Below are 12,461 nucleotides of genomic sequence, written 5' to 3'. Positions count from 1 at the left end.
CTGGGAGTGAATTATTGCAAGAACCCCAAGGCAGCTGAGGGTGGCATGCCTGCAGAACCGCACCATGCCCCTCGGGGTTGCCCCTGTGACCCCAACAATCTCCTGTAATATCTGCAACAAACTTTATGGACGGAAGATAAACTTCATTGACTCCCGGGAAACCTGATTGCATGAGGGTTAAAACCTTTGGGGTCCGTTGTGTTAAACATGCAATTGGGGGTATGTTATGGTGGCCTCAAGGGAGGTGGGAGGCCAATGTACTTCCTCTGGTACGAGCTCTTTGAAGCCCCTGAGAGGAGCTGCATATAGACTGGATTCTCCAGGGCCCCGCGGCCAAAGAAAGTGTTTGTGGTTAAACAGCCTGGTTTAAAACTGGCTGAGGGTCTTCTTCCGGGGCCAGCAAAGGGACAGGACCCCTGTCCTTAGCGGAGGGTTCGGAGGGCTGGAGGCTTGTCCTGAGGTGGAGCTGGGGTGAATGGGGAACCACACGGCTATGCCTAAGATGGGGGGTTGAAGGACCTGCCAGAATCCATGTACAGGATGGGGCAGGGGCTCGGGGGTGGGGCATCTCCGGTGGGCTTATTAGCATGCAGGGAGAGTCCTTTCTTGTTTCCAGTATGTTTTCTCGGTAATGATTTTACCCTCAGAATAAAGCAGCCTTGCACAGGAACCACTGGGTGGTACAGTAACTCCTCACTTAGCGAAAAATGCGACTTTAAGCGAAACGATGTTAAGCGAATCCAATTTCCCCCTAAGAATTAATGTAAATGGGGGGGGGGTAGGTTCCAGGGAATTTTTTTTTTGCCACACAGAAGACTATATTTTATATTTACACACACACAGAGAATAAGTTTTACACAAACAATGTAATACTGCACACAGCAAGGATGGTTGTGAAGCTTGGTTGAGGTGGTGAAGTCGGGGGGGGGGGGGGGGGGGGATATTTCCCAGGGAATGCCTTACTGCTAAACGATGAGCTAGCATTCGGCTGAGCCCTCAAGGGTTAACACATCGGTGTTAATGTAGCCTCACACTCTACAAGGCAGCACTGAATGGAGGGAGGGGAGACTGCATGGCAGACAGAGACAGAGACACACACCCTATGTGTGGGAGAGAGATGCGCATTTCCCCTTTAAGTATGCTGACCCCACTCTTAAGTACACTGCCTTGTTAAAAGAAAAGGAGGACTTGTGGCACCTTAGAGACTAACCAATTTATTTGAGCATGAGCTTTCGTGAGCTACAGCTCACTTCATCAGATGCATACCGTGGAAACTGCAGCAGACTTTATATACACACAGAGATCATAAAACAATACCTCCTCCCACCCCACTGTCCTGCTGGTAATAGCTTATCTAAAGTGATCATCAAGTTGGGCCATTTCCAGCACAAATCCAGGTTTTCTCACCCTCCACCCCCCCCCCCCCACAAACTCACTCTCCTGCTGGTGATAGCCCATCCAAAGTGACAACTCTTTACACAATGTGCAGGATAATCAAGTTGGGCCATTTCCTGCACAAATCCAGGTTCTCTCACCCCCCTCCCAAAAACCACACACACAAACTCACTCTCCTGCTGGTAATAGCTCATCCAAAGTGACCACTCTCCCTACAATGTGCATGATAATCAAGGTGGGCCATTTCCAGCACAAATCCAGGTTTTCTCACACCCCCCCCCACCCCCATACACACACAAACTCACTCTCCTGCTGGTAATAGCTCATCCCGATGCAGTGAGCTGTAGCTCACGAAAGCTCATGCTCAAATAAATTGGTTAGTCTCTAAGGTGCCACAAGTACTCCTTTTCTTTTTGCGAATACAGACTGACACGGCTGTTCCTCTGAAACCTGCCTTGTTAAATTAATCAGCCAGCTGAGACCACAGCTGCTGCCAGGAAGCTCCCTCCGTCCTGAGCCCTGTCGTGTGTCCCCCTGCTCTATGGAGATGGGGTAAGCGGGGTGCAGGAGCAAGGGCGAGGGGGACACCCTGACATTAGCCCCCCAGCATGCAGGAGGCTCAGGGAGCAGCTCCAAGGCGGAGGGCAGGAGCAGCACCTGGCTGTGGGGGGAGGGACAGCTGAACTGCTGGCAATTGGTAGTCTGCTGGGTGGCTGCTGCACAGGGAACTTAGGGGAGCGGGGAGCTGATGGGGGGGCTGCTGGCCCACCTTGGTTCGAAGCCCCCCCTCCCCCTGCTCGCTCCAACGGGCTGCTGTCCCTGCAAGCAGTGCACAAAGCAGGCGGCTGCCAAGCGGCGTTAGAAGGGAGTCTTGCGCAACTTTAAACAAGCATGTTCCCTAATTGATCAGCAATGAAACAACGTTAACCAGGACGACTTTAAGTGAGGGGTTCCTGTACCTTATCACGGCAGCAGTTACACCGTTAACTGTCCTAGAAGAGAAAGCCAGCAGCTGTCCCTGGCTGATCTGGGAAAGACACCTAGAAGGCAGGGACCTGTGCAACCTGGAAATACCCGTTCAGAAGGGAGAGGGACATGGGTCTCCACCCAAGAGCGGCAACAGCTTGGGGTCCAGGAGCCTGAGAGTTAGGTGCCCTTCAGGGGAAATACAGGGGCAGTTGCTCTGGGCTGTGGCAGCCTCCATCACGATCCCCATTTTATGGATGGGGAAAACTGAGGCCCAAAGAGATTCAGGCTGAGATCCTCAATGTCATGCAGGGGCCTGACCCTACTGACCTCATTGGGAGTAAGGTGCCCCGCTCTCTTGAAGGACCTGGGCCTGAGTGAGTTTCTCAAGGTCATGCCCACAGTCTGTGGCAGAGGAGGGGACTGAATCTAGGGCTCTAACCACTGAGCTACCCTCCCTTTTCCCACTGGACCATCTCTTCCCTCCCTATCTGTCTGCAGAGAACCCAGAACTTTCCCCAGAGAGGCTTTGTGCAGACAATCCCCAGTCGCTGCTGGCATTCCCTTCACACCACAGCCGCTAATGAGAGCCGGCGTGTCTCTCCCCGGCCCTGGCGCCCGCTTACTGGCTTTCACCCTCTCTGATGGGCGTGGGCCCGTGGGGATAACATGACAGCACATCACTGCAATTGGATCCATCTGCGTGAGTGAGGAGCAGGGGCATCTCCCTGCCCCACCCTCGCTTAGATCAGTGTCAGGGAGATGCGGCGTTGTGGATTCACTGGGTGCAGCCTGTGTGTGCGGGAGTGTCTGTCCAGCCCTCCGTCTGTCCAGCCCGCTGCTCTTTTCAGGGTGAAATTCACCCCTGGGCCCAGGACCGAGACACCACTTGGGCCCTGCTGAACACACAGGGTGACGTACAGGGCACTAGCAGGAGGCGGGGGTTACCCCATTCTGGCTAGCAGCTGGGAGAGCTTCTTGCATTGCACTAGCACCATGGAAGGACCCTTCTCAGGGAGAAGAGGGGAGCGCAGGCTCTGTCCCATCCTCGCCATCTCTGCGGAGATTGCAACCAGGGGAGTCAATCCCGTCCAGCTGTAGTTACCGAGCCCCCCCCGACGCTGGACTGAGTCACCCCCAACTCGGTTCCCCCCCAGGGTCCCCCTACGGTGCCAAGGTTCAGCTGGAGCTGCCTTCAGAGCACGTGGAGGTGGCGGGTCCCTTGCTTCTCTCTTGGCACCAGGGCAGGCGTGGCCTTGCGGTTGTGAAGGTCAGTCAGGTTTTGCTTTTTAAAGAGCAATGAATCTTGGAGACCGCTGCACAGAGGCTCATGTTGGTTATACGGAGTCACTCGAGGCAGGGCTCAAAGTCAGTCAGAGAGGGTGATCTTTACTGTCTATACCGGAGCACACTGAGCAGGGATTGTGGGATTTGAGAGACGGGGGGAAACCAGGTATGTGTCGCCCAGTGGCTAAGGGCATCAGGAGACCTGGGACCCAGGGTCTAGCCCCAGTTCTGCCATTCACTCACCATAGGCCCTTTTTGCCTTCCGGTGCCTCGGTTTCCCCATCACCCTGCTGTGTTGGGCTGGGGTTGAGGGACATTGGCAGGGCTGGGGAGGTGGGAAGCCTGCATTGCTGTATGTTTTCAGAGATGTCAATCCAGCCCCTTTCCCATCCTCCATTTCACAAACCACCCCCAGCATCCTGCTTTCATGTTGACTTAAGACCAATTCTTCAATTTGTCAAGGTTTGTTTTGAATTCTAATCCTGTTCCCCAGTGTGCTTGCAGCCCCTCCCAGCTTGGTGTCGCTGCAAATTTTATAAACACACTCTCCACTCTGTTATCCAAGTTGTTAATGAAAATATTGAGTAGTACCCGACCCAGGACTGGCCCCTGTTGGACCCCACTAGATACGCCCTCCCAGTTTGATATCAAATGGTTTGACAGTTTGCAAAACTGCTTTGGGATCCTTCAGGACCATACTAGTATGGTGTGACTCTCTGGCCCCACAATGGCTGATACACATAACAGCCTACTACAACTGTTAGCTGAAGGAGTTACCCCTTTAACTCAAGTGAAAGACGCTCCTGCTTTTATTACTAGAGGTCTTGAGTTCAAACGCGGCTGATAATCGAATGGGAAAGGTGGTTATGTGGCATTTAAACAGTAGCTTTTAATTTTCAAAGCATTTTACAGATGGGGGATATAAGAAATTAAACAAGCTGGCCAAGGTCCCAGGGAGCAGCACCGGGATTAGACCACAGGAGTTCCTGGCTCCCAGTCCTGTGGTCCAGCCACTGGCCTTTGTCAAATCTCAGTATTTACAGCAGTCCCTTACCTGATCGGAGCAGGACAAAGCACCACACGACCATGTTCCTAAGAGGTGGGAATCCGCTGGCGAATCGATCCATGTTCCGGGAGGCTAGCACCACCGTTCCCCACCCCGTCCCCTTACACTGATCCTCCCACAGGCAGCAATCCCCAGTACAGCCCCTTTCATTTGCAAAGTCTTCGCCAGGGGGCAAAAGAGAGCAGGGAGTGAATCTGGGTGGACGGTGGCAGCGGATGTGGCTTAGCCGAGACCTCCCCCTTGGGAGGGGGGTCCCCGAGTGTTAAGTGTCCTTTAGTAAGGAGGTGGGGAGCTGCCGAGTCAGGGGCGGGCAAGCAGCAGGGAGAGCCGAAGGGCTGTCTGGAGCGTTGAAAGCGTGGCTGCTAGTCAGCTGGCTTCCAGTCCCTCTGCACGCTGCGCCCAGCTCCGATTTTCAATCCACGCTGATCCGAGGGGCTGGTCCACGTGGTGGGATGAGCTGCATTCCTTCAGCCGTGCTGCACTCGGGCCACCGTGTTCCTAGAAAGCCAGAACGAGAGGACACTGCTGTTAGACGCCCATTTGGAGGGACCTGTAGGGCTCGGCTAGGCAGGGCTTAACACAGAATGGGCCCCGGAGACCTTGATTTTCAGCCAGGTTTTAGCTTGTTTGGTCACTGAAGTCAATGGAGTGGCACTGGAGTTACATTAACTGCAGCGCTGTCCCCAGTGAGTCTGCCTTGATTTACCCCAGATGCGGCGTGGGCCCCATACGGATAAAGGGTAGCAGCATTTCCAGTGCCCTTTGGGGCTCTTACACCAAGGATCCGGCCCGACTTTGTGGCAGAGGGGCTCTACCGCTGCTGACGAGAGCATGAACTTCCCAAGAGCCCCGAGACTGGCTGGGCTTCACCAAGCCATATCGCTACATAAGGGGTGTAAAGCTTGCATTGCAGTAAAGGATTCAAAGGGTTTTACAGCAGCTGCTGTATAGCACGGGTAATTAGCAAAGCTGTCGGGATTCCCATTTTGAGGCAGGTCCATGCACAAGAAAACAGCCTACTACCGATCCATCGAATGAAGCTAACCTTTAGCTCAAATAGGAGGGGATTGCCCTTTGGGGTGAATTTCTATACTGATAAATGCAAAGCACATTAGAACACATAATCCCAACTCTACATATAAAATGATGGGGTCTAAATGAGCTGTTCCCACTCAAGAAAGAGATCTTGGAGTCATTGTGGATAGTTCTCTGAAAACATCCACTCCATGTGCAGCGGCCGTCCAAAAGGCGAACAGAATGCTGGGAATCATTAGGAGAGGGATAGGTAATAAGACAGAAAATATCATATGCATAATTCAAGTTGCAGTGGGGAGGTTCAGGTTGGATATTAGGAAAAACTTTTTCACTAGGAGGGTGGTGAAGCACTGGAATGTGTTACCGAGGGAGGTGGTGGAATCTCCTTCCTTAGAAGTTTTTAAGGTCAGGCTTGACAAAGCCCTGGCTGGGATGATTTAATTGGGGATCGGTCCTGCTTTGAGCAGGGGGTTGGACTAGATGACCTCCTGAGGTCCCTTCCAACCCTCATATTCTATGATTCTATGATATTGCCTCTATATAAATCCATGGTACACCCACATCTTGAATATTATGTGCAGAGCTGGTCACTCCATCTCAAACATAATATTGGAATTGGAAAAAGATAAGGAAAAGGGCAACTAAAATGATTTGGGGTACGTAATAGCTTCTATATGAAGAGAGATTGAAAAGACTGGAACTTTTCAGCTTGGAAAAGAGATGACTAAGGGGGGATATGATAGAGGTCTATAAAATCTTGACTGGTGTGGACAGAGTGAATAAGGAAGTGCTATTTACCCCTTCTCATAACACAAGAACTCGGGGTCACCAAATTAAATTAACAGGCAGCAGGTTGAAAATAAACAAAAGGAAGTATTTCGTCACACAATGGACAGTCAACCTGTGGAACTCTTTGCCAGGGGATGTTGTGAAGGCCAAGACTACAACAGGGTTCAAAAAAGAACTAGATAAATTCGTGGAGGATAGGTCCATCAGTGGCTATTAGCCAGGATGAGCAGGGATGTAAAACGAGGCTCTGAGTGTCCCGAGCCTCTGTTTGCCAGAAGCTGGGAGTGGACAATAGGGGATGGATCATTTGATAATTGCCCTGTTCTGTTCATTCCCTGTGAAGCACCTGGCATTGGCCACTGTCGGAAGACCGGAGACTGGGCTCGATGGATCTTCGGTCTGACCCAGTGTGGCCATGCTCATGTTCTTATGTTAGAGGCTGTGGGGTCAATTCCTGTTGATGGCACCACAGTGGTGGGTTGTTCCAGGATCACAAAAACAAGTGAAGATCTGTAGGTTCCTTCCAGCTTTTCCAGGCCCCATGGCCTCTCACACCCCTGCCTGATTTATCAAGCTGTACTGCAAATGAGAGGAAGCAAAATACCCATCTTGCAGGAGCGTGAGAGAGGCAAACTGCAACCTTCAGCGTGCACAGGATGCAATAAATTTCAGATGTTTCAGAGCAGGGGAGTTTCTGCATCAGACCAGACCCACGGTCCATCCAACCCAGCCCCCGACAATCTCCAATGCCAGATGCTTCGGAGGATGGTCCCCCCGATTGTGCCTGTACGCAGTGGAGATTCCTTACTCATCTCAGCTCATGCCCAATGCTCATCTCATGCCCTGGGCAGTGATTTCCCTGGGAAATGGGCACCTAGGCACCTTTGAGGGGCTGGACCCGGGTGCCCAAGACACTATAAAACAGTGCCAAGGTGCCTACGTCACTTATGCCCTGAATGGGGACACCCTGGTGGATGGTCTTCCACTCCCCCACTCTGAGGGACCCCTGACACCTCATTAGCCCAGGGAAGCTGCAGAGCCCATCAGGTTGTCAGGGCTCCATGCCGCGGAGCTGCGGGGGGGGGGGGGTGTGCTATTTGCAAGGGGAAGAAGGTTGTGGCCGCTGTCTGCGCTAATCCAACTGAGGTATTAGACATAAGAACATCCACGCTGGGTCAGACCAAAGGTCCATTGAGCCCAGTCTCCGGTCTTCCGACAGTGGCCAATGCCAGGTGTTTCAGAGGGAATGAACAGAACAGGGAATCATTCAGTGATCCATCCCCTGTCGCCCATTCCCAGCTTCTGGCAAACAGAGGCTAGAGACACCACCCCTGCCCATCCTGGCTAATAGCCGTTGATGGACCTATCCTCCATGAACTGCTCTAGTTTTTTTTTTTTTTTTTTTTGAACCCTGTTATGGGCTTGGCCTTCACAACATCCTCTGGCAAGGAGTTCCACAGGTTGGCTGTGAGGTGTGCGGAAAAAACCCTTCCTTTTGTTTGTTTTAAATCTGCTGCCTATTAAACTGCTGCCGTCCCCTCTGCAGAGCCGTTGCTGCTGTTGACCTCTCTGGCCAGCCCTGCGGAAAGTCCTGCGCAGCTGATCCCCAGTTCTGAGTGGCCCGTCCAGCTGAAGCCAGGTCCAGGCTGTCCCTTGGCTCAGTCTCTGCGAGGAGAGGGGAGAACACATGAGGCTCTCCCCCCTCTGGGCACAGATGCAGGAGATGACCGGCAATGTGGCTGCCCTCAGGAGGACCAGGGCTGGGGGCCGTGCAGAGGGAATATCCCTGGGTAGAGCCATGGCCTGGGCAGGCTGGCTGTGGGGTGGGAGTGGCGGCTACACCATTCTAAAGATGTTCCAAGCCAGGGCACTGCCCCCTCTACCTGCAGGTGCCTCATGCCCCTGCCTCCGGAGCAGGCGGGCTGCGCCCCACGCTAGGGACTGCCTTTCGTTTCCAAGCAGAGTGTGCTGCATCACAAGAGATGTCAGACCAAGGACAGAGCCAGCGAAATCCCAGGGACTACAACCTGCCTTGCCTGGCCCTTCAGCGTAGGGAAAAGACAATCCCGGTGGGGTGGGAAAGGGTTTCATATCACAGATCCGCACTACCCAGCTCTGATTGCTGCTTATCGCCTGCATGTGTCCCCAGTGGTGTGAGCTTGAGCAGGTGGGGGTGGGGAGAGGAGGAAGGCTGATGGGGCAGCATGGCCTAATGGCTAGAACACAGGGCTGGGCTTTGAAAGACCTGAGCTCAAATACCATCTGTGCCACTGTGCAATCATGAGCAAGTTGCTTGACTTATTGGTGCCTCCGTTTTCCCATTTGTAAGGGGCTATAAATCTGTTAGAGTCTTTGAGAGCAAGTGAAAAGGGCTATGTACATGCAAAGTATGTTTCCTAGAAATAATCAGTGCTAACACCCCTGTTTTGAAAAAGCAGAGGGAAGTAAGACGGAGCCAGGGGGGTCTGGATTCTGCCAGCGGCCCCGTCTCAAAGCACTTTGTCAGACAGAACGTCCACTGAAACCTGTGGGAGTTTAGCCTGAATAATGACACTGACTGGTGCATAAGGCTGGTGCATTTGGATCAGATCGGCCAGATCTTCAGCTGGAACAGGCCCCAGGTGGGATGGTGTAGCTGGCTTTCTAGCTTGTTCCAGCCTTCCCTGAGCTGGGTGACAGGAAGGGCCCTTTTACTCCCCAGCACAAATTAGAGCAGCCTTGGGGCTGCTCTAGGGCACACACCTCTGAGATGGCCATTTCACCAGCAAAGATTATTGGAGTTATACTGGCTGTACAACACCTGGGGCATCCCCAGCTGCTTTGCCGGGGCAGCTTTCCATCCCCTTTGCACTAATGGGGCAACACAAAGGGGATGCGGTGGGTACAGAATCTGGCCTGGTACCTACGAGCTTTTTTCCTGAAGCTTGGAAAGCAAATTCATTGGGTGGCTCTCATTTGATGTGGGTCCTGAACCCAAAGGGAGCGGAGAGACACTTGGATTCCTTGTACATACTGAGATCTCACTCCTTGAGAAGGGGGGAAACGGAGTCACTAATATAATTCAGTTCTGAAAGAGACATTCTCTCATCTTCTCAACTTCATCGTAGGACCCTTTCAATTCCTTTTCCCAGGAGGAAAGATATCTTCTTGTAGGAGGGAAAAGGATACTGGCGATGCTTGGAAAAAGACCAGAAGGCAGAATTTGTATGAATTTGCACAGCTAGATTCCAGCCTATAGATCATGTCAATTGGAAAAGCAGCTGTTGATCAGAGCATGAAAAGGGTAGGGAATACATATTGCATCTTTGGCATGCATCACCTCTCTCACTGCCTTTAAAATGAAAAGACCCCTGGTCTGGTTTGTCACTGTAGTTTGTCCAAATCTGACCCTGAGTTCCAAACAGAGCACTCACGAGATGCCGTTCCAAAGACCTAAGCAACACACAACTTCTTTAATCCCCGAAGAGACGGATTCAGCAAAGATCTCAGATTTTACTCGGCACAAATCAGAAGCGGGATGAGTTTATTTAGTAAGTAAGATGCTTCATTGGGCTTAATTTTTCACTGACTTGTTTAAGAAAAAAGAGACCTTGTTAACTCATCGTTATCTCTTGAACAGTGGTCAGCTTGCCGCTGCCTTGATTAATCCATTGATGGTAAAAGGGTTTGAAGACAAAAGAAGAAATAATGCTCACTCGTGTGTGTCGAAAAGAAAATTACAGATACTATCCCCCCGGGTTTGGAGAAGAAATCTAAATGTAAGTGAAACAATTAGCAACGCATACAGTGGACTTTGCCTGCATTTACTCCATCTCTGTGGGCATAATTATACAACGGGATGCAAAAGAAAGCTGAGTATTTTATACATCAATAGCTGAAGACTTTGCAGAGATAATTAGATAAATAATAGGAGAGGGAGAAATACATAGGTCCAGGCAGGGTAAAATCTATGAAACTAAGACTGTGAGTGTATGTGTGTGGGGGGCTTTTGTGTGTGTGTGTATATAATATGTGTTGTGTGACTGGTATGTGTAATGTGTGCATGGATGGGCATTGTGTGGCTGGTATGTGTCATGTGTGTGGATGGGTGTGTGACTGTTTTGAGTAATGTGTGGGGATGGGTGTTTGGAGCCTGCCACGTGTCGTGTGTGTTGTGTGACTTGTGTATGTGAATGAGTGATGTGTGACATATTTATGTGCGAGAGGCAGAGATTTGACACACACGCATCTAGCTATACGTATGGAAATGTTCCCTAAAGACATGGTTACATTTACTGAACCGAGTAATTCTACACATTGCATCATTCGCTTTACCTTTTAGGAATTCCAGCTGAAATGTGCAAAATAAATCAGTACATACCTTTTAGCCGTATGCCCTGCATAGATAATTTTCTTCATGGCTCGCGTTTAACAGCCAGGTTCCATTTCCCTCGGGTCACTTGTGATCAGTAACATTTGAGGAGGTTTCTCTGGACACTTGTCTCCTTTCCAGGCAGCAACTCCTTGTCTTATGCAGCCCGCTTAAAGCTTCCAAAATGCTCACAGTCTCGGGCCATTCTGCCTCACCTATAATTTAAGAGCCACGTTTCTTTAGTCACTTAACTGTTCCTCTACCGGGTGTTTTATTCTAGGAGGGATAGGCTAATAATGGAGCTGGATAGTTGTTGGACAATTTTTGACTTTAATAACATTCAACAACATAAATTGTTCCGTTTGAATAGTACACCCGTCTCCACTTAAGACAGGTTTCAGAGTGTGTGTGTGTGTGTGTGTGTGTGAGCGCAGAAATATGTACCATGAAGGGCTGCGTGTATACGTGTATTTCAAGTGCTACGGTGTAAATCTGATGAATGAAAATGGTAAGATCATGTATGCTTCCTTCCTGCTAAAGAGGAGATCAAAGGCCATCACGGTACAAAACACCATATAGGCTGTAAAGTGAAGCAGATAGATTTATATATACAGTGAAGCAAACTATTTCATGTCTGGATTTCAAAGGCAGGCTAGAGGAGGGTTTTAAAAGGAACTTCACGCACCAGCAAGAAAACTTCCAGTATCTTTGCTCTCCTCATCGCTGAGTTTGATGGCTAAGCTTTGCTCTGCTCCCCTTTTGCTGCTAAGCACATGCATCTCATCTCCCTGGGCATGCTCTCCTTTCCTAGCGAACCTGCCAAGATCAGAAAGAGACCCCTTACCCGTTGGACGAAGGGCGTGGAGGAGGAAGGGTCGGGAAGCCTAAGGAAGATGCCAGCTGGAGCCCTGTTCAGTGTTGTCCAACCAAAGTTCCTTCGTGCAATCAGAAACGACAGCTTCCTGCTCAGTCTGCAGCCCCACCACACCCCCACGGCGCAGGAGGGGCTGATCAAAACCCCCGGTGAGAAGATGCACAAGCTCTGGAGCAAAATGATCTATTCTCCCCCCGTCCCCCTACTCCTTATCCGCCTCTCCTCCGCTGCCCTCTCTCCAGCTTCACTGAACAGTGCTGCAGGAACCCAGTGGCCCTAGTTGTGATCTCTCTCCCAGTCCCGGCGGTTTCATGCCTTGGCTGAGTGTGGCCGCCTTGCTCAGGGATGCTGCATCTCAGCCAAGCACTGGCAAGACTGATGAAGATCTCCCCAGCGCTTACACTAAACCCTGACGACATGAGGGGAGTAGGGGGAGGAGGCACCGGCGGAATCATCTAGTGAGTGATGGCGGCAGGGGGGTGCTCGGGGCCTGGGGCCAGAGGGTTCATTTTACAAATAGATCCGCTAACTCCGGCTTCAGTCAGGCTCCTCTTCTGGGGGGAGTTAACGGAGCCACTTCCCCGGATTGTAAAGCACCAGAGCATCATGATTTATTCACCAGCCCTTCCAGGGCACAGCTCATCTGGAGCAGGAGCATCTTGTGTATGAGAGAGCCTGGGGGAAGCGCGGGGAATGGA

The 12,461-nt window shown here is 51.3% G+C and overlaps 1 protein-coding gene across 2 annotated transcripts in view; it reads right to left on the bottom strand.

Moving 5' to 3' along the window:
• CHRNA2 (cholinergic receptor nicotinic alpha 2 subunit) overlaps positions 1-12,147 on the bottom strand; it is a 30,812-nt gene extending 18,665 nt beyond the window's left edge. Inside the window, exons 1-3 of one of the 2 annotated variants that reach the window (XM_048845876.2) lie at positions 11,734-12,147; positions 10,899-11,104; positions 4,703-5,212 (exon numbers count right to left, since the gene is read on the bottom strand). In XM_048845876.2, coding sequence (XP_048701833.2) covers positions 4,703-4,775 — 73 coding nt within the window. In that variant the 5' untranslated portion in view covers positions 4,776-5,212; positions 10,899-11,104; positions 11,734-12,147. Of the gene's footprint in view, positions 1-4,702; positions 5,213-10,898; positions 11,105-11,574; positions 11,637-11,733 lie in introns of those variants that run through there. The other variant, XM_075126296.1, reaches the window with a different exon arrangement.
• Between the last annotated feature and the right edge of the window lie 314 nt (positions 12,148-12,461).

Source organism: Caretta caretta, chromosome 3 (assembly GCF_965140235.1).
Source record: "Caretta caretta isolate rCarCar2 chromosome 3, rCarCar1.hap1, whole genome shotgun sequence".
Taxonomy (NCBI): domain Eukaryota; kingdom Metazoa; phylum Chordata; order Testudines; family Cheloniidae; genus Caretta; species Caretta caretta.
Note: the sequence above shows the minus strand (reverse complement) of the source record. Positions and strands in the feature narration are given on the sequence as shown.